Genomic DNA, 23,532 nt, shown 5'->3' on the forward strand with positions numbered 1-23,532 from the left:
ATCTGAGCTACCGAAGCACGACTCACGCCCGGTACTCACAGCTTTACTTCTGCCAGTACCTCGTCTCCTACCTTCCAAACTTTACAGAAGCTCTCCTGCGAACCTTGCAGAACTAGCACTCCTGAAAGAAAGGATATTGCGGAGACATGGCTTAGCCACATGGTAGAGCACTTGCCCGCGAAAGGCAAAGGTCCCGAGTTCGAGTCTCGGTCGGGCACACAGTTTTAATCTGCCAGGAAGTTTCATATCAGCGCACACTCCGCTGCAGAGTGAAAATCTCATTCTGGTATGTAACATGTGTTTAGCAGTACACTAGGTTTCTTTTTCTTCTCTCATTTCAATCAATTTCTCGAGAATTATTTCATATTTTATAAATTTGAATACTTTTTCAAACAAAATAGTCACACTTCCAATTTTTGTGTTAATGGAAATTATTGAATGAGAGTATAATTACCTACAGATGTCCTACATATATTAAAATACATGTATAAGTAAAAACAAAAAATAGAATTGATTTCATTGTCATGACACGGTAGATACTTAAATTTATAGATATGGCAGTTACAGATAGTTTTATCAAGATAACTGAAATATTTAAATTGTAACAACATGTCAGACAGACACTGAATATCATCAGTAATATTATAACAAGAAGTGAATGACATATCATTATATAGAAAATTCCTATTCACATCTTTAAATTTGCTGTTGCAATCATTGACAGTGAAACAGAGGCAGTTTAGAGATTGTGAGGATCTAACAAGCTGAAAATCCACACATACACTGAAGATTTATGTGACTATTCATATCTCATTTCAAAGTTTGGTTATGTTCTTCAGGTGTCATGATGATGATCATTCAAAATGGAATAATGAAGAGTCAGCCACCCCCCTTTAAAGCAGGCAATTATGTCCCTTTAAAGCGGGCAATTTATTTATTTATCTGTTTATTCATTCAAACAAATTTTTCCACAATTATGCTGCTGACATCCTTATCATTAACTATCAACAGTTCTTTGTAGTTGGAAGGTGCATCAGCAGCAAGTGACCCAGGTCTCATACCACAGGCAGAGAAAGTCCACTTCTTCACTGTAGAAACCTAACTTCTGAATGGTTATATTGAAGCACAGCACTCACACCCTTGTTCTGTTCAGTTCCTGCCACAGTAGGTAAGGGAGGTCACATCCAACAGTAGGCCCTTCTTTTGGAACCATGTCCAAGCTCTCTAGCTCTGTCCTCCATTCTTCCAGCTGATAGTTCTAATAAACATCTACTAGCATCTACTATGATCCACACAAGATGGAGGGAGATGGTTGGGGAAGTCTGCCTTCTGTCTTTGTCCTCCCCACACTTAATTCAATGTCTTTGTGCTTTGGAGTGGGTGCAGTCCCAGTAATGAGTTTTGCTTCAGTCCTGAAAATGATTTCAGGCATCCCATCAAATTTACATTGAGTTGTTTACTATAGTGTCCACCTTCATCTCATGCACAGAAGTGCTCCATATTTGGAACAGCTTATTCACTGGCAGAGACACACAGTACCACAACAGACATTTGCAGCAATCCTGGTCCGCAATGCATTTCGCGACTGTCAGGGACATAATTATGTTTTTCCTTGAGCAGACATTAGCATTGATGCTACGCTGCTTCAATGTCGGAGTGTGATCCTAGATAACTGGATTATTCCACCCCACTTCTCCGTTAGAGAAATGGAAATTGCAAACCTGGCTTTGGAGTTAGTCTGATTGTACAGGGAGAAAAAATTCAGAGCTTGCATCAATTTATTTGTGATCTCTGCAAAGCTGGAGCCTCGAACTGCCATGATGTATTGTCAGTGGGTCATATATGAATTTCCTGATGTGATGCGACACATGCTGACCATGTACACACTGTGGCTCGCTAGCACCAAGACTCTTCCTAGTGGTAAATCATTATTGTGTATCCTCTACCTGTATTACTTTAACTGGAGACTGATATAGAATCTTCTGCTATAAAGGACTACGCCAACTGAGGATGTTAGATAGTGATCCTCATCATATCGAACAGGTTAATCAGTAGCTTCCTGTGCTTTCGGCTGTTATGTTAGTGAAGGGTTCTCAAGTAATGTTCTTTCACACAAAACTGTCTTCATTATGTTTTTTCATGTTTAGGATCTCGCAAGTACATGATTTTCCAGGTCAGAAATCTGTTTCCTGATTATCTAATTTCTCTTCCAGAATATTTGTGATTCATTGGAGCATCTGTCCTTCATGGACCTTAAAAGCATGCAAAGCAATAACACAGATTGGAAATGGTTTAGTTAATTTCATTCCTTTCTTTGTTTCTACAAAGTGACCACACTAATCCTTCTCCAAGCCTTTGGGGTGTGCAAGTAGGTAATGCACGTGTTGATCGTGTTTAGAAACCATTTCAGAGTTATTGGCAAAAGTTCTTAATTTGTGCAATTATAAAAAACATTTCATTAACACTAACCACTCTGTTTGACTTGATGTTAGAAATGGCCAGCTTAAATTCAGCCACAATGAATTTGCAGTTTAAAAGGAAAAAGGTATATCCTGCAGCGTAGTAATCTTTTATCATACTTTAACTCTTAAATGAATCCATATTGAAACTGTGATTGGAAATAAATCTCCATTCTGCCATTACAGATGTGACTGTAGAAGATAAACAGCTGTGTAACTCACATTTAGTCCCACAATATCTGTCCAGTTATAAACTTATGGCCATAATAGCTCTGGCTATTGGCTGTGTTTGGAGCTTCTATGATTTTTGTTAGTGGAAGCTTGTATGCACATACCCTTGGTTATTGATATAACTGTAATTAAGTATGGTAGCACTGTTCTCTTTGATTCTTGTAGGTAGGCCCTTTCTTTGGCTCATTGGAATGAATATTTTATTGCACAAGAAACTTGACACTGTTTTGAAACAAACTAACAAATTGGAACAATAATGTGGAAATTTCTGGATTGAATAAAACTTAAAACAAATGAAAGGCAAATACTCTCCTGCACTGGACTGATGTGTGGCGCACAGACACATGACAGATAATGGTATTCATTAGCTTTTTTAGCTCTGGCTCTTTTTCGAGCAAAAGTACACACATGAGCATGCAGGCACCTGAATGTATGTTCCTGCAACTGTGACAAGACTGATTTTTCCAGACTGATTAATCAGTCATGCCCTGGCCACCAGTCTCTCTCTCTCTCTCTCTCTCTGTCTCTCTCTCTCTCTCTCTCTCTCTCTCTCTCTCTCTCTCTCTCTCTCATACTTCCTAAACTCCATAGAGATATTTTGCTATACCATATTTGACTTCCACCTCCAAGGAAAAACGAAATGGCAGAGGAAATACTTTTTCAGAGTTTATGAGATCTCTTGCAGAATGAGTCTTTCACCTCTTCCATGGAATACATTGATGACAAAAGTCATAGGATACCTCATAATATTGTGTCGGACCTCCCTTCGCCCAGCATTGTGCGTCAACTAGATGTGGCACGGATTCGACAAGTTGTCGGAAGTTCCCTGCGGAAATATTGAGCTACGCTGCCTCCGTTTCTCGTTATGTCTCATAACTGTTTGATGAGATTCATGTTGGCCAATGTGGGTGGCCAAATCAGTTGCTGCAATTGTCCAGAATGTAAACACAGCCCACACCATTACTGAGCCACCACCAGTTTCACAGTGCCTTGTTGACACCTTGGGTCCATGGCGTTGTGGACTTTGCACCATACTCGAACCCTACCATCAGTTTTCACCAACTGAAATTGGGACTCATCTGACCAGGCCGTGGTTTTCCAGTTGTCTAGGGTCTAATCAGTACGGTCACAAGTCTTGGAAAGGCACTGCAGGAGATGTTGTGCTGTTAGCAAAGGCACTTATGTTGGTCGTTTGCTGCTATAACCCATTAACGCCCAATTTTGCTGCACTGTCCTAACGGGTATGTTCATTGTATGACCTACATCGATTTCTGCAGCTATTTGACATAGTGTTGTCTGTTAGCACTGACTAATCTACGTAAACACCGCTGCTCTCGGTTACTAAGCGAATGCTGTCAGCCACTGCATTGTTTGTGGTGAGAGTTAATGCCTGAATGTTGCCATTCTCAGCACAGTCTTGACACCATGCGTCTCTGAATATTGAATTCCCAAGCAATTTCCAGTATGGAATGTCCCATGCATCTAGCTCCAACAGCCAATTCACATTCCCATTGTGTGGCTATAATCATTTCAGAAACTGTTTCACATTAATCACCTGATTACAAATGACAGCTCTGGCAATGCACTGCCTTGTGTATGCAATCCTATCGCCATCTGTATATCTGCAAATTGCTATTCCATGACTTTTCTCACCTCAGTCTATATACTCTATTATGAAATACCCTGACATTATAACTATATACTCTGGGCTGTGATTTGAACCTCGAGATCACCTTTCATAGGTAACAGTCTCACTTACAGAGACTCCAAGTACACTTCATCGCCCAACCTGAAGTTTTAGTCTGATTTTAACCCCATTAAGAGCATTACCGCAAGAGCGCAGGTTGTGGTTCTAGTCCTGTGCTGGTACACAGTTGGCAGAGAAATTGAATGTCTGGTGCTTTAAACAAAACATTTGGAAGTAATATTCTGGTTTCATAAGATGTGGAAGAAAACAAGTATTATTACATTAAATTAGACTTCTTTGCATCTGTTTTCCATGGTAACATTTTAAGATAATTTTTCATCTTGTATCTTCTCAATTTTCTTCACAGCTGTATGGCCAAAATCATCTATATTCTCACTCTAGTATGAGACTTTTTAATTTTTTGACAAGTACCAAGGCAATGTTTGGTATGAGCCTGGTACACTACATGTACACTTTTGGTGGATTTGAAAAGGGAGCGTAGTGAGAAGAGGAAGCAATTCTCACCTCACACAAGCTGTGTGGTGAGGAGGGAATAAGCTCCACCTTCTTTCAAGCAATGCAGATGACATACTTGTACTTTGTGGTTTATAGACTGTGTCTACAAAGACAGAAGTGACAACAAGGAGCTAATAAAGATTTGAATGTTTTGTTGAAGCCAAAATATATCAGTGGAATGAAACAGCATTCAACAGCAGTTACTACAGTGCTGCTGTCACAGTATCTTTTGATTGTCCAAGGTTGGCAGTCACCAGGCACAAAGCACAAATGCCCCAAATTTTTCCAACTACTGCAAATTTAAAACTAAGTAATGATGTCAAAATAAGTACACATAGTATGTGCTGTGTGGACTTAGATATTTACATTCCACGTGGATTATCATATTGACAAAAAAATTAGGTGATTAATCGGATGTGTCATGTGGCAACTGTGGCAGTCTTGGGAATATTGTATTTTTTTACCTACCCGTGCACACTTAGATAAAACGTAGTGATGAATAGTATATGGCAAAAGATAGATTGCTACTCATCGTAGAGATGACACATTGAGTTGCCAACAGGCACAACTAAAAGACTCTTACATTCCAATCCAAGCTGCCAGAGACGGCGTTCATTTGTGCGCAAGAAGTGTGCTTGCTTTTGTGAATGAATGTATTGTGTGTTTCCTTTCCTCAAGAAAGCTTTGGCTGAAACCTAAATATGTAACAATTTTTTTGTTGTGCTTGTCTGCAATTCAACATGTCATCTTTACAGAAGTAGCAATCTATCCTTTTCCTTATATTGTTAATATTCCAACTCAAGAGTTTCCATTGTTTGACATAGAAATAAATCTTGCACCATGTAATCCATCATATCAGCTACTGTACAACAATTAATAAGCTTTACTACCTTAACAGCTGGCTGTTACCCCATTATTAATGTGGTATTAATGAAAGTGTTGAATAGCATTTCTGTGATTTTACGTATTCTGTTTTCTGTGTTGATCAAGTTGAGATAGTTTGGCTGAAGAATTCCCTTGAATCCAGCTCACACATGTGTAGTAGTGCTCTTCCAGCTTCCTCATTGCGATATTCTTATCCTTCTCTGTTATGGTTGTGACCTTTTAGAGGGAATTACTTTGTCACAAGACTGTCAATACTTTTACAGAACAGACATGTTCATTCCTTTAAGGACCAGTGCACCAAACCTTTGTTGGTTTGTTACATGGTAGTGATTTTTAGCAGAAAGAAATTGTGAAACTTGACACTACAATTTTATGAAAGCCTTTAGATTTTCAGGTACTAATTATAAATTAGAAGTTATCATTCCCAATCAGAAATAATGCCCTTCTCCCGTCCTCTTGCAAATAAGGGAGAAACACTGACTGGCAATAAAAGAAATTACATATACACTGTCCAGAAAAAGGAATCATATCTTATTTGAGTGAAAATCTTGTTTTCTTTAGGACTCGGTCATATATACAGTGGTATAGTCTACACTGTTAAGTGCTTTCAGTTTTTGTCAGCAAGGTGCTCATCTTGTTAAGTTCACTCTTTATATGATGCAGACTATGTGATTACACCGTGTAACACTTCTTAACTTTTCATCTCCCTTCTGGATAAAATTATAGTTTTTCACTTATCATGGCTATGGAGATAAAGGATTTGAAAATCAGAATTTCCCATCACATACTGTTTTACAAAAGTAAGGGTTTTATTATTTATGAAAAGTACTAATTTTGAAACCTTGCAAAGACAAATGTTTCACCCAAGGTTAAGTTTAAAAGGTCTTGTCTTGGTGAAAATGTTCCCCATGTACATTGCTTGTATCCCCCCAAGTTATGAAGGAAGAAGTCAAGATAGTATTTAAGGAAATGTAACGTTGGTGACACATGACAGTTCATACACTGGAAATATCTTATCATGTTAATCACAATATCTTTATAGTCATCATAGTCGTGATTTTCGAGAAAGTACATATACACTGAGTTGAATGCATTCCATGCATCTTTTCCACTCTCACTTAACAAGTTGGTGAAATCTGTATGTTGCAAAGATTTTTGTATTTCGGGAGCAATAAGTACTGGCTTTCTAACCTTTGCACAAACCTTCCCCTTCTCTGTCCAGTACTTTTTATCTTCATTAAGCCCTTTTTAATATGCAATGGAGGGAGATATACATCTTCAAGGCTTATTACGGGCTCTTACAACAAAATCATTTTACCTGCAGTGTAGGCATTTTGCTTAGGCCACTCTTTCTGTATGTAATATTCTTTCTTGTTGCAACTGTCTCACTCACACAGAAGTAACCTGGTTGTATAACAGTCAATAGCCCCTGTTACTTTCATATCTGCACACATTTTCCAGTTATACATATCACAGTGTAAGTAATGGACCAAATCCTGCATTGGTTTTACAAATTTATTATTTGTTAATCAAGTACACAAGTACAATGGTACCTAGCATAGCAAGCATAATTCATTCCAGAATTGTACCCGTAGAGCAAAACACTCATTAAGCTAAACAATCAATCCCACATAAATTAATGTGAAATATGATAATGCCCATTCATGCAGAAAAAGTAGTAAAGGTTTTGTCTTATTCATGCAATTTATTCCAATAAAATTATACCTACAGCATTATTGTCAAATAAATTTGTAGCTCACATAGCCACTGCTTTATTGGGGTATGATTTTCGATGTACGATGCAACTGATTCCCATGCTTTCAGCATTTCTCTTACTGCACCAATAGATTGCTGCTTTGCTGTTATTGCCTCCTCCTCCTCCTCCTCTGAACTCCTCTCCACAACTTTCTGCTGTGAAATACACTGCAACTCCATAAGCCCTTCGGTGGTCATTTCTCGGCTATGATCCTCCACAAGTTTATTGATATCAATGTTATCCACTTCTCATCCCATGCTCTCGGCCAAAGACACAATGTCATTGAGTACAGGCTCCACAAGTTCCGACTCAAAAGCCTCAGAGTCACATTCAACAACATTCTCTGGCCAAAGCTTCTTCCAAGCGGAAGTGAGATTTCTCTTGGTATCCCTTTCCCACACCTTTTTTATCACCCTGACGCAGGCAACGATGTTGAAGTGATATTTCCAAAACTCTCTGAGACTAAGATTGGTAGCTTCAGTCAACTCAAAGCAATGCTCGAAGAGTGTTTTAGTGTAGAGCTCCTTAAAGCTAGAAATAATCTGCTGGTTAATAGACTGGAATAATGGAGTAAAGTTGGGAGGCAGAAATTGGATTTTGATGAATTGAAATTCCTCAAGGAGGTCACTTCATTGATCCAATCACAAAAATGATCACGTGTCACCCAAGCCTTGTTGTTGGACCTCCACGTCACATTTAACACGCACTTCAGATTTTACACTTGTTGAAGACTCCTTGAGTTTCTGAATGGTAAACAAGCAGCAGTTTAATTTTAAAATCACTGCTTGCATTGGCACGGAATAGCAGTGTGAGATGGTCTTCCATTGGCTTGTTACTGGACAGTGAAGTCTCCTCTGCTCTGCTGTTGTAAAGGTATGCTTCAGCATCTTCCTCCAGAATAGACATATCTCATCACAATTAAAAACCTGTTGGGGCAGGTAACCCTCGGAATCTACGAGCATCTTGAAGTTGCTGATGAAGTTCTTTGCTGCCTTTGTGTCGGATCTAGCTGATTTGCCATGCCTCCCAATGCTGTGGATGTCAGTTCTTCTCTTAAACTTTTCAAAACACCCATGGCTTCCCTTACAAACGGCCGCTGATGATCTTGGCAGCTTCTTAATGAGGTTGGCAAAAATCATCATTGTCTTCTCTCAGACAATGATCTCCTTAACAGTGTCACCTCACAATTACTTTTCACTTATTCTTGTAAGGAGCAAACTTTCGACATTGTCCAGAATACAAAACCATTGTTTAGATACTCTTGTCATGCATTTTGAAGCACCTATCTGCTTAACCTTGTCCTTGTTCTTGAGGGTAGTGCAAATAGACAATGTAGACCAATTGTAAGTGCATGCTAAATCAGCAAGGCTCACACCACGTTCGTGTTTTTCAATGATTTTACATTTGATTTCAAAGGTCATTTTCTTTCTCTTATGGTCACCTGCTTGTGGCTTTATCTTTGGGGACATTTCTAAGAAGGTTATTAAAATTTGCACACAAAAAAAAAAACTGTGTGAACACAAGTTTAGAAAAATGTGTGATCACATGCTGCACTAAGGTTAACAGAATGAGCGCTGAACACAGACTGAATGAGCGCTGAACCCAGGCTGAAGGAAAGGTGTTCATATTACTGATTGTTTCCCCCGCCAAGCATGAATGGCTGGTGATGTCATGCTAAATCATCATCATCACTCGTTATGCAAAACATCACTCATTATAGGAGTCACTTTTTCACAATTTGTTTTGCTTGTTACTTGAATTGCGCATTATGGGAAATGGTCATTAAGTGAGGTTCCACTATATCTGACTGAAATTATGGAGGAGGACTGCCCTTGAACTTGTTTTGAAGGAATCAATGAAGAGTCTCCATTCGTCAGAATTGTGGACATGACACAGTTCTCCGAACTAATGATTGGTGTCACTATAATACACAAACTTTTGTAGGAAAAGACAGTGAGGTGGTTGATTGTGCTGGCAAATACTCCAAATCTGAACCCTGCTTTGCTGGTTGCTGCTGCTGTTGGAGAGCATCTCTATACTGTATAACACATTCTTGGACTTTTGCAGCAACAATTCGGGATAAAAATTTGAGATTTCAACGATTTCCTACATTGTCTCAGTCAGTAGCAACTGACTGCTTAAACTGCTGCTGTGGTGGCTTTAAACTGACTGTTTAAACTGTTACTGTGGTGGCTTTATATAGCCCATACACAGCTTCTAATTGGTCAGTAATTATGCAGTTGTGTTACAGATAGCACACCTATGTCGTAAACATTGAAATGAATATCTCTGGGTCTTCTCTACAAGGAGAGCTTGCTTATGTGCACTGCTAAGATTGTATCTGCTGCCACGGGTGACATTCTTCCGAAACATTCTTATTTCCACAGCCTCTTTAACCACAGATGTAGGAGTGTGCAACAGAACTTTTGTTTTGTCAAACAGTATTTTTGTATCTGTTTGCGAGGCTGTGCACAGCAATTGCAGATTTCTCCAGTCTTTGATTTGTAGCATGCCATTGATGTTGGCTCAGCTGTTGGAAACTGTACGGGCAGACTGACTGATGTAACTGCTTCCACAGTAACAAGGGAGGTTATAAATCCCAGGGATCCAGAGGCCAAGAATGTCCTTAACAGAGCGCAGCATTATCTTTATCTTCTTAGCAGGTCAGAAACTAGATCTTAAAGATTGTCTACCCAGGACTCCACCTATTTTGCTGGATGTAGTGCCGTAGAAAGGAAGGATTGCAATCAGTGGCTCATCATGTGAACGTTCAAGATTTTCACATTTCCTTTTCTTGGGGAACTCTTGTCTTCATACCACGTTACCCGTAGTCTCTCTTTGTACTTTAGATGCTAAGATGGAAATTAGTATGCTTTTGCTTGTGATACACTGAGTGGTCAAGCCGTCCGTATGACTTTGGTTGAACCAGAAACGGCAGCTTTCCCACTGTCTCTGTTTTGACACTGAACTGGATGTTTGAGTGCATACTGTTCATGTGTTCATGGAAGTGCTTCAAGAGCTTCTATGCCATGTGGCCAGATCAAAAATGTGTCGTCAACGTAACAATAAAATAAAGATGGGCAAAGGGGACCCAAATTTAACGCATATTCCTCAAAATGTTCTGTAAAAAAATTGTCCACTATTGGAGACAAGGGAAACCCCATAGCCATTCCATCTGTTATTTAATAAAATGTACTGCCATGCAAGAAGCAGGTGGTCTTCATAACGTGTCAGAACAACTTTATTGTTTCATGGGGAAAATGTAGTGCCAACAGTTTCGATGTGTCCTCCACAGGAACTTTTTTAAATAGTGAGACCACATCCAGGCTGACTAAAATATTACTTGGTCCAACTCTATAATCTGTTTAATTGTTTTGTCGTCACACTAATTGTTTCGTGCTAACAATTCCCCCATGTCCTTAGTGGAGCAATCACAACACATCCTTTTGCAATACTTTGGGTATAAGCACACACGATTGTCCACTCTCATTTTGAACTAAAATCACACCCTGTTGAACTGAAAGGTTTTACTGACATACTAAATATTGGCACACAACTGAGTTCTGGATACTGTTCAATGAATGAGGCCAAGACGTTCAAATAAGTGATGAAGAAGAAGAAGACGATTACTTGTCTTCATCTTCTTCTTCATCACTTATTTGAACGTCTTGGCCTCATTCATTGAACAGTATTGTGCATCGATTTGGTAACAAGATGCAACAGATGTATCAAAATCAGATTCTGGGCCAATCCGAAGGCTAGATAGTATGTTTGCATTGGCAGCTTTGCCACAGGTCTTTACACAATTACATACTGATACTGCAAAAGCAACAAAGCCCATTTTTGCAATTTTTGAGCAGTGCTTGTAAGAACCGGCTTTGACGGATGAAACAAGGACTGCAAAGGCTTGTCACTAAATAGAACTCGTGACCATACTAATAGTGATGGAATTTTGTCACACCATACACGATAGTGAGAGCTTCTTTTTCAATTTGAGAATAGTTGCACTGAGTTTGAGTTAACAACATTGAGGCATAAACAACAGGTCTGCCATGTGCACCAATTCTGTGCAAAAGCACAGTGCGATGGAAGATGCGTCGACTTGCAAGACTACAGGCTCGGCAGGGTCAAAATACATTAAACATCTGTGACTAAGCAAAGCATTTCTGAGAATGAGATTTTCAATCTGCAGCGGAGTGTGTGCTGCAGAGTGAAAAATCTCATTCTGGAAATATACCCCAGGCTGTGGCTAAGCCATGCCTATGCAATATCCTTTCTTTCAGGAGAGCTTCTGTAAAGTTTGGAAGGTAGGAGACGAGGTACTGGCAGAAATAAAGCTGTGAGGATGGGACGTGAGTCGTGCTTGGGTAGCTCAGATAGTAGAGCACTTGCCTGTGAAAGCCATCGGTCCCGAGTTCAAGTCTCCATCTGGCACACAGTTTTAATCTGCCAGGAAGTTTCAAAGCATTTCTGAGTTTCTGAAAGGCGTCTCGACAGTCTTTAGTCCACACAAAAGATACATTTTTGCAACGCAATGGAGCCACGATCTGAGGGGCGTTCAGTAAGAAACGAATGTAATATGTCATCTTGCCTAGTACTGACTACAGTTCAGACACATTGCAAGGAACAGGCAGATCATGGATTGCAAGCAAGTGAGATTGGAGGGGTGCACACCCTATCTGTTTATCACATGACCTAAGTACTGCAGTTCAAAGTCACGCTTTTCAAGACAGTACTTGAGTACTGCTTCTGACAATACTTGAGTACTGCTTCTGACAACACTTGAAAAAGAGTAACTGACAATTTGTTCCTCTGGTGTATGGCCTCAGATGACAATATTGTCAAAGTATTTTGAACAAATAGGCACTTTTGTAGTCAGCTGTTCCAAGTAACGTTGAAAAAATGCACGTGGGGAAGCACTGTTGAAGGGCAAACACAAATACTTGAACGTCTTAAGTGTGTGTCTAAAACAAACACTTTCTGTGATTCTTCATTCAATGGAATTTGCAAGTAGGCATCACACAAATCTATCTTAGAAAAGTAATGTCCTGCACAAAGCTTGTCCATGGGTTCCTCAGGGCAAGGTAACAGATAAGTGTCAACTACTGTCTGTGGGTTGACTGTCAACACGAATGTGAACAGAAGGCTTAGGCAACAAAACAAGAGGACTTGCCTATTGACTAGTTTGAATGGGAGCAATTACACCATTATCTTGCAATTCTTTCAATTCACTGGCTACTTTGTCTCTTAAAGCAACTGGAACAGGGCGGGCTCAGAAAAACTTAGACTGTGCATTGTCTTTCAATGTAACATGTGCTACAAAGTTATTAGCTTTTCCCATGCCTTCTGAAAATAGTTCAGGAAATTCTTTAAGCAAGCTAGCGACATTGTCTTTTGGCACCAATGTAGAGGCTGATAGTACATTGTTGTGGATGCTCAAGCCAAACAAATCAAAGGCATCTAAACCGAAAATGTTCTCATTGACTTTTGATTTCAACACTGAGGCACCTATGTCTAACTGGAAATTCACACAATGGCCAGCAATTTGTAACGAGACAAATAGTTCTTTTGAACGTCATTGCACAGCACTAGCGCAAGAAGGAGGCACAACCTTAATCTTACTCTGGTCAGAACCTGTTGAAGGTTTAGAAAACACAACATTCACTGCATGTACATGAGCCTGTTTTTTCTGAGAGCGGGCAAAATTGGCATTTTTGTGCTGTTGAAAATAAACTGCTTTGACATGGTCTTGTCTTCCAAATGTGGAACATGCTGCATTATGTGATAGGCAATCTTGTCTTTTATGACAAGCAAAATATCTAGTGCAAGACTTAACTAAATTCACGGGCTTGTTTACATGTCTATGTGGCTGTTGGTGCGGCTATGTACACGCTCGTCATTGTGGCTGCTTGGGGTTGTCGTGAGCAAGGGGCGACTCAACCTGACAAATCAGGGTCTGGTCAAATGTACTGACCGCTATGGCACTCAAATCATATTGTTCTAAGATTTGCAATACTTGAGGAATTGGTGGATCAGAGTACTTTAGGCTCTGTTTCCATATTCTACTACCTGGGACACTGAATGTCATTGCATCCCTAATCATTAAATCACTGTAAAACTTGCCACAATTACACATAAATTTACACTTTCTAGTCATCCCTGTTAATTCCATGTACCACAGACAGTACATCTGTTATCTGGCTGCAGCTACTTGAACTTGCCGGTCATAGTATTTGGTTAATTCTGTGATTACTTGCTCATAACTGAGTTCGTTGGGAGACGCAGTTGGGAATAGCTTTTGTACTAACCTAAACACTGGGGACCCCACAATCAAAAAGAGTATTGTAGCTTTACATTACCTTCAACACGATTAACTCGACAGTGTGCTTGGAACTGTGTCAGGTATTCAAACCCTTCTTCTGTGTTGTTAAACTGCCGGAATGGTGGTATGCTGGTCTGCGGCACTTGTTGGGCTTGTTCCGTCTGTCTATTGGGCGGCTGATGCACCTTGTGCAGCCAGTAGTTGTTGAACCATAATTAGTAGGGCAGCAGTTTGTTGGGTCTGAAACTGAAAAGCTTGTGTTAGATCCATTACACTGGCCGTCTGCAGCTGAGGCGTGGGGTAGACGGTAGAGGTGGCAGGGAGCCATGGTTTATGCAAGTATGTTATAGCAGAAACAGCAAGCAAAGCATCTGGAAAGAGAAATTTGATTAGTTCTGCAACTCCCCTCCTGGAATACATGCAAGAACACAATGATTAGAAATGAAAAATGAACACCCCTACAAGGTAAAACACAAGAGAAGCAAGCAAAATCTGCACTGAATTATACTTGTTGCCAGTTTTTTTGTTGTCTCATTGTCACTGCAGGCTTGTACCATGGGAAGCAAGGAGAGGATATTGGTTGGTGGCCAGTATCCTCTTTCTGCACAACTGCACACATATATTAACAGGGTTCTTTATTCATAAGAATAAAAAAGCTACTTAACTTAAACTAGTTGCTGCGGTACAAGCTCTTCCATAATAGTCCACATTAGCCTCACTACTGGTGCAGTACATGCCTACGCTTTTGCTCACGCTGCCCATGTTGAGCAGCGCTCCTTGCTGGCTGGCTGCAGTATTTTTACTGCAGAGTTGGTGGCCATATTGCGCGCTCTTGAGCATATGCGTTTCTGCTCAGGTACGTCCATCGTCATCTGCAGTGACTCCCTGAGCAGCCTCCAGGCCATCGACCGCTGCTATACCTCTTCTCCTCTGGTGTCCTCTATTCAGGTGTCTGTTTCCGCCATTACCCGTTCTGGCCGTTCGATGGTCTTTGTTTGGACACCAGGTCACGTTGGCATCCCGGGGAACGAACGTGTTGACAGGCTGGCCAAAGGGGCGATCGACGCCCCAGCCTTGGAGATCGGCCTCACGGCTCGCGATCAGCAGCTGGTGTTGCGCCGTAAGGTGCTTGGGATGTGGACTGCTGAGTGGCGTGGCATGACATCCCCGAATAAACTGCGGGCTGTCAAGGAGACGACCGATGTGTGGCGCTCCTCCCTGCGGGCTTCTCACAGGGACTCTGTCATCCTGTGTCGGCTGCGCATCGGCCATACCTACCTGACGCACGGCCATCTTTTGCGTCAGGAGGGGGGGGGGGGGCGTCTCCTCCCCCTTCGCTTTTTACCTCCTCCGCAACTTTTCGGCTCGCCTGTTTTTGGAATGGGGGACTGATGACCTTCGCTGTTTAGTCCCCCTTAAACATCCCAACAACCACCACCACCACTGGTGCAGTGCAAGCCCTGCTATGTACACCACCTGGTCGCTAGGTACTGACTGATTCCAAGCTAGAGGCTGAGCTAACTGCAACTATGACTCCCATTGGGCTGTGACTGATGACTCTACTTGTTGACTCACTGAGTGCTGGTGCCAGCTTACGCCAGCACAGACTAAGACGTTTTGTACATAATGTTCTGATAGAGTATACCCATATATCGTAATATGCACAACACACAGTATAATAATAACTGCCAGTACAGTGTAGCACGAACACTCTTTCTTCAAATTTTCATGCAAACTTGCCAGGTGGCAGCACAAGACAGAATTGTGACTTCTGTTTAGGATAGCTAACACTAGCTGTACAAACGCAGAGATCAAAATACGTATAGAAAAGAATGTTTCCCTGTTGAGGTGAACTGAAGCTTATTCCCATAATAGGGTAAAATTGATACCCAAAAGAAACTGTATTTGATGGAGAAAAACTAAAGACAAATCTGAATTCAGTGTATGAAAATTAATCATAATCACCTATTCTCATGCAGAGGCAAAAAATGTGTTGTGCAGTATAATCATCAAGATATTTTCCATGCCGTCGTAACACCCGTGACCTGCTTTCTGTAGCATTAAAAAATCCATTTGTTTTTAATTATATCGATAAAATAATAATATGTTTGTCTTAAAAGTTTTATTTTATTGCACGACAGAACCCTAGAATTGTACATTGAACTGAATGTCCATTAATAACTAGTGTATTTCAGTAAAGATCTGAAATGATGAACATCCCCTCTTTTTTAGTTAAATATTTTTGTAAATAATGTGAAGACAGTTAAAAGTATCAAAGACCTCTTTGCGACATGACATCGCGTTGTGTGCTTTAAAAGTACTTCCAAAATTTTGGATTTAAAAGTAAGGAAAATTTCTTCTGGAAGAGTTCCTTGCCCTCTTGAACAGCCCTTCATGCATCAAAAAATAAACTTGAATATTATTATTCTGTTTTTGTGAGCTGCTGCAGCGTAGAGAGAAACTGCTCCAGAAATGTAACATAGAATTAGGTTAGTTGTTTGCTTTTTCAAGTAGAATTATTTGATCCACATTTGATTTACAAAACACATGATGGTAAACCTGTATCACTATTGGGTGGTGAGTGTCGCTGCCTTACTGCGTAGCAACTGAAATTTATTTTCTTGAGGAATGAGAAATTGAAGTATAGCAGTGTTTGTTAAATATTAGTAACTACTGTGCAGATGACTGCTGGCTTTGTACTGTTCACAGTGGCTAGATAGATCCACTTTCTGTCTAACGCAAAATTGGTGTCAGTTAGTCCGTAAGAAACTTGATATGTGACTATGTTGCCATCTTTGATAGTTACTGCACAAGTGGAAAACTGCTGTTTAATTCATGTAACTAATGAACATTTATCTTTAAAATCAGCCAGGAATTAGATTATTAATTCAGTGAATTCCATCAACTTCACTGCTCAAAACGTCAAGGTGTTCTATACAGAATACCTAATCATTTGACTATCCATTTTTGTTCTTTTATTTAGGGACTTTTTCTGCAATGTTTCAAGAGTTCATACTTTAGTTTGTGTGTATGTATAAATTAAATTAAATACTTGTGAATTGGAAATTTTTATTAAAATCCTGAAAATTTTTATCACTGTACATCTAACAAATAGATGATATCATGAAGGAAACATCTCGATTTTTAGCACAGTTGATTCATAATTATTATTTCAGGTATGAAACAGTTATAGTACCAAGAGAAGAAGGCAAAGTTTTTTATGATACAAATCCAAAAAAGCAGAAGAAGACAAAAGGTGTTTATAAGCTTCCACCACAAATGAAGGCAGGCAGACCATTAAGAACATCACAACTGTTTTTGCAAGATAACAACAGTTCATTCACCAGCATATATCTTCAGAGATTTGAAGTAATTAAAGAAATGGCCTGTAAAAGGAAACCAATTCAAAAGCCACAGATTACCCCTGGTGTGAAGAATCAGAGACCTCCTCCTATCTTCTTAGAAAATGGTATTGATTACGATGAACCGATAACACCTGGAGATGCAGCATCAAGAAGATTAGAAAGAATTGCCAGGGACAAAACAAAGACATTGGTATGGGCTCCTTCCTACTCAGTCATATTTTGTTTCTCCTGTGCTTTTGAATTCTTCAGAGTGAATTTGTGAAACATATATTGGCTAGTTTGAACTGTATCATAAATCTTCTACATATTTGAGGTGCAGCATAATATGAAGCTAAATAGATGAGCTGTCATTTATGAGTTTCTTTGAGATGCTTTGTCTATGTGTGAGAAGTTGGCTTGTATTGCCAATGTGCCATAGGGTTTTTAGTCTTAAGTGAGAAATCTAAAATTTTATATAAAAACTAAATTTTTAAACACGTTATTAAAGTTGGCGACTTTTTAAGTACTTAAAGATTTTAAAATAGAATTTATATTCATTTCAGAACATGTGACTTTCCCTCATTACATTTAAATGCAGTCCATTGGTAGAGGTCTGCACAAATGCAGATGTCTGCATATATAACCACAGATATCCACAGTAATAACTATTTTGCAGGTATTTAAGTAAAATTGCAATAATAATTACTTTCTGTTTAAGAGTAAATTGCAGTGGCTTGGCAAACCAGTGTGAGAACATTTCTCCTCAAAACCAACTTATAATTTGGCACCCCTCCCTTCCCCTCCATAATTTGACACCCCTCTCACCCCCCCCTCCCTTTTCCCTCACCCAATTTCACCCTGTCAGTTTTCGCTCCTAATTATGATACACACTGTATACAAATCTTGCAGCACTCCTCTCATCTAGGCACTCCAAGTACACTGTGATAAGCCCTGCACAGCAATCTTACAGTTGTGGAGCCACTGGCGCCCCTCTCAGCTTGGTGCCCCAAGTAGCAGCTGGTGTCACTTGGGCCCTAAACCTTCTTTATGTCCTGTACAAAGCAGATACGTTGTTGACGTCTGCTAGGGCTGAAGGTGGCGCCGTGCCCTTCTTCTTGCTTCTTGGTTTTCCACAGACTTACATGTTTGTCTCATTTCTATCACACCAGCAGCTGCCTTACATCTGAGTCATTCCAGTATTACTTTTATTAAGTTACTCTTGCTTCACTTTTACTAACAGATGTTACTTATTTAGTTACTGAAAGCTGCAACAAAACTACCTGAGGACTTTTCCACGCTATCCACCCATTGGAACCTTAGCTTAATGGACTGACTGCTGTTTGTGTATCACGTGCAACATAAATAATGTTTGACATAAAATCAGTGAATCTATCAACATTGCTCTTAATATATTTACTAGTACATGCAGTGTGCAGTACACTGAGAAATGTAATTCACTGTTATGGTAAACTAACATACATTTGATAAATGAAGCATTTGACTAACTTGAAATACACGGTGTGGCTACAAAATAACATGACTATCACTGTAAAACATTTTATTGCAAGAACATATTTATTAAATTACTGTCATCCTGAATATACTCTAACACTCCATGTGAATTTTCCATTGATGGAAACAGTGCTGGAAATATTCCTCTGTGAGCTCCTTGATCATGCTTCTTACCATTTGTTCTTTCACTGCTTCAATGGACGGAAATCTTGCTTCTTTTAATGCAGACTTTGGAGGATAAAAGTCATATTGTACTAGGTCATACAAATAAGCTAGGTGGTCCAACACTGGGATGCTGTGCTTCACTAGAAACCTCTTAACAGACAATGTTGTATGAGCTGGTATGTTGTCTTCTAACAGAATCCATGACTTGTAATTTCACAGTTCACGTCTTTTATTATTATTATTACTATTATTATTTTCTTATGGAGTAAGAACCTGAAGGTAGTAATATTGATTAATAGTTTGACCTTCAGGAACGCAGTGAAGATACACAAATCCAAGAATATTGGGGGGGGATCATCGTTACTTTGAATCTTGATTTGCTCATTCGAGCTTTTTTTTCTCTCTCAGGTAAATTGGGCCCTTCCAATGCATGGATTGGTGCTCATTTTGTAGATCATAAATGGAAAAAAAAGGTTCTTCATGTGTTATCACTCTTTCAAAGAAATTAGTGTCTTTTTCAATGGTACTCGAAGCATCAGTACAACCATTTTCACATACTTCCTTTTGTTCAATCGTGAGAATTTTTGACACCAGTTTCACACATACTTTCCTCTTGTTAAGTTGGTTATGTAAAATTTGCGCTCTTTGTCAGTTCCTATAGTTTTAACAATTGATCAAATACTCAACCAATGGTCACATTGAATCATGTTACCTACTTTTTCAATTTTTCATCTGTTTTTTATGTTGAAGGGTGTCCCAGGCGTGAGTCATCTTTGGCATATTCTTGGTCAGCTCGGAAATGCTTGAAGCACTCTGAAACTTGTGTACATGATAAACAATCTTTGCCATACAAGTCTTTTAGTAACAGATAGGTTTCAGTAGCATCTTTTCCAACTTTCAGGGAAACTTCACAAGAATTTGTTGCTCTATTGTTACACTTGTCATATTTCCAGCAGAAAAAATAAAAGCTCTTACACAAACCATGACCACAGCCACACTGATTTGTCTACAGATACCAGAGATGCTACTTTCAGCTAGAAGGCTCCACAGTCATTTGTCATTCATCTTTTGCATACACGGAATTACTCTGGGACAACAACAGTCCCATTATTTTATAGCCACACCTTGTAGTATGCAGTAACTGAAGAGAATATGTAACATGACTTCATGTGTCTTCTCAGTGTCATGGAAATGTTCTGCAGAAAATTTCGTAAAATCCATTTCATTAATTATGGCAAACAGTTGCAACATAAGGAATGTATCAAAATTGTGACAGGACGTTTTGTATTGAAGTGCGAACATGATCAGCCTCTACAACCAGTGGATTGTAAATAATGAGGCTCAACTTTAGCACAGGCAGATTTAAGCCAACCTCAATCCTGTCATCACAGTCTGGTGTACTGAATGGGATAAATTGTATTTGAAAAACTAAAAATGGAGTCATGTGGTTGTGTAGATAAGGCACTGTTGGATGCAGTCTCATTTCTCTTTATCCAAGCAGACCTCTTACCCATCGGTGACAAGACCATGCTGACCAGATTCTTATTCAAGTGAAAAACATAGTCACCATCATCTTGATTTTAGGCTGATCTTTATTATAAAATTTATCTTATAACTTAAAAGTTGTAGCTCACGGTTGTCTGTTGTCTTGGCTACGAAGAGGTGCTCATTCCAGTCATATTGTGTAGGAATTGTGTAAGGGTGAATACTCTGTGTTGTATCCATGTAGAGTTGGGGTTTCCTATTTTAAAGAAAATAAGAAGTTTTCACAAGGTCTTAAAATGATATTATGTTCCTCATCTGAGCAATAACTTAGTCATATTGTGGTGGAATAGTCTATGGGTATACTGCTAGTTGTTGGCTTCTAAAGGGCACAATATTACAGCAAATGATAACGCTGCTGCCATCAACAAGTGCACACCTGAAGATGGTAATGATAACAACAGAATGGATTGCAGTTATATTGTGCCAGTTGTACATCAGAAACCAGAAGCAGACACATAAATTATTTTGTTATAAAATAACTCGGGGAGAAACTAAAGAACCACAATCATATTTTTGTTATTTAATTCGTAGTCATCATGATGTCTCGACTTTTGATAATGTTTTGCATTGAAAGCTTAAAGATGGGAAATAAAATTCCATTTCTTGTAGACATACAGGCACATTGCACAGTGTGCTTTTAGTGGAAGATGGTAGATGCTTCTAAATACCATGACATTGTTGGCTAACCTGTCCTGTAAGCCATAAAACTTAAAACAGTGAACTGAATAATTCACCCAAAAATGATTAGCCTCTTTGAAACCTAACAAAGTACAGTGCAATAGTCTCTCCTTTGGCACTATCAGTTGTGATATCAAGGTATGCTCCACACAAGACATTCTCAGCATTAGTACAGAAGCAACTGCAACAAGGAAGAGGATTCTGCCTACAAGTTCACCAACAGTTACCTATTAACAGAATTCCATTGTAAAAGACACGCCATCACTAAATAAGTCAATATTAGTCATTCCTCATTTCGTGAGTATAACTGGCTGTTGTAACAGCATAGGGATCAATGCCATGTTGAAGTGAAGCTACATTGATGACAGTAGAGTAGAAGTATGGTGTAAAGAAATATAGCAATAAAGAATGTTAGAAAAGTCTCGTAATAAGTGGAGAATTTAAAGAGACTTGGATCTCAAAGAGAGTTGCCTGCTTTGAAAACGCAAGCACCTGGAGAAGCTTTGCCCTGAAACAAAGTAAATGCAGCCAAAAGTTGGAATATTAAGTGCTGAAGACTATGAAAAGCAGCTTCAACCAATAAAATACCTAACTAAAAATTATAACTTTTCCTTCTGTCATGCATATTGATGTAAAAATGTGAAATAGGATTGATTTCAAAGTTAATATGCTTCATCACCCAGCACTTGTACATATACCAAAAAGCAATCAGATACATCATTTATGAATAACCAAGTTTAAAAAACTACCGTGGTTACACCATAACACACTACATATATATCACGGAAAGACATTGGTACACTATTAACGATAGCTGTTCACAAACTAAAATGGGCTCTAAACATGTACTGATCCATGTATGTTAAGTGAGTGAGATTTCCACTCTTGGCTTTGACAGTTGTGTTCCTTTGTAAAGCTTTTGTTTCTCAGCTTATACGTTAGTTACATTTATGGTACTTGCCTAATGTTGGTTACATATGTTCATGCACATTTCACATGTTTCAAAATAATACATTGCCCACTACTTAGCTGGGTATTGTGATATGTTACTTTGATTCCATCATATGGGACCTTAATGTTTGGGTTTAGATGTTTCTTCCATTTCACTTTAGTACTATTAATTGTGTACTAGTATCTTTCCTTTAGGTCTGGATTGCATTTTAATAATTGTAAGGCGCAGAAATGTTTGGTTGCCGTGCCTTAATGACATAACTGATTGCTTGTTGTTACACTGGTCCATGATGAAGGGTATTAGCTTCAGAACTGATCACTTCTAATATTTTACATCAAACACACATATTTTTGCATCAGTAAATACAGTGAAGGACAAGTTTTTATTTTGTCTCTCACAAGTAAAAAAGATGAATAAAAGGCTCAATGAGGAAAGGTAAAAAAATAACATTGGCATTTAAAAGATTGGGAATGAGGTGGGATTCTACTTCAAACAATCATATAGTGAAGAAAATAGCTTGAATGAACTGCATGATACCAAAAAAGAGGAAAATGTTCAAAACATATTCTGACACTCACACAAGTAAGAAATTCTCTAAAGAAAATTAGCACAAGAACTCAAGGCAACAGCCACAAATTACGTGAATGCTTACTTGATCGAGGTAGCTGCAATGAAAGGACTGAAGCAGTTGTTCACAGTGTCACAAATTCTGCACGAAAAAAAGAAACCCTAGAAACTGGACTCAAACTTTAATAGTGCTCTTTATTTTGGAAAAGATGTAAACACTACATCTACTAATTTGAGAAACAGTTGCCCTTTTTTAAAAGAAATCGGCTTTGTCAGATTTGATATTCACTGTAAGAATTATAATTAATAAACAATAGGAGCAAGAACTCTTTTTTTTTTATTTCCATGTATATTGGAAAGATGTGGGATATAAAATGTAGGTGTGTATATAAAATAGAAATGTGCCTCGTGTTAATTCATAACATGAGATACTATAAATACAGTTCTATAAGTGATATTCATAATGCTCAAGAAAATATGGTATGCAGCAAGGTAGCACAGTAACATTTTTATTCCTAATTGTAAGAGATATGAAATGAAAAGGGTTAAGGGTCACGGTAACAACCCTTCATTTTAAAGCTTTTGTCATTACAGATGATACGGTGATATAAATTGACAATAAAGTAAAGTACAGCATAAACTGAATGCCTAGTAAACAATGAATAATTCCATCATTGAATTTAATTTATTGTAATTACTATTATAATATTTGCAAAAAATTCAAAACGTTTTGGTTTCAAGATGAGCCTGTTCGAAACTGTGTTATTTGCTTACAAACACCCTGTTTCAGAAGTAATTGGCAGTAGATCTTTTGTCCGCAGCTCGTGCATTGCTACCTCTGGATCACGGGGCCCTGGGTTTGATTCCCGGGCGGGTTGGGGATTTTCTGTGCTCGGGGACTGGGTGTTTGTAT

The 23,532-nt window shown here is 38.9% G+C and overlaps 1 protein-coding gene across 3 annotated transcripts in view; it reads left to right on the top strand.

The window, feature by feature from the left end:
- The window catches only part of LOC124606851 (helicase domino), a 402,945-nt gene that overhangs the window by 284,486 nt on the left and 94,927 nt on the right, over nucleotides 1-23,532 (top strand). For all 3 annotated transcript variants that reach the window (XM_047138941.1, XM_047138934.1, XM_047138951.1), the window contains one exon: nucleotides 17,033-17,411. In XM_047138941.1, the coding sequence (XP_046994897.1) occupies nucleotides 17,033-17,411 (379 nt within the window). The remainder of the gene's footprint in view (nucleotides 1-17,032; nucleotides 17,412-23,532) is intronic.

Source organism: Schistocerca americana, chromosome 1, assembly GCF_021461395.2.
Source record: "Schistocerca americana isolate TAMUIC-IGC-003095 chromosome 1, iqSchAmer2.1, whole genome shotgun sequence".
Lineage (NCBI taxonomy): Eukaryota > Metazoa > Arthropoda > Insecta > Orthoptera > Acrididae > Schistocerca > Schistocerca americana.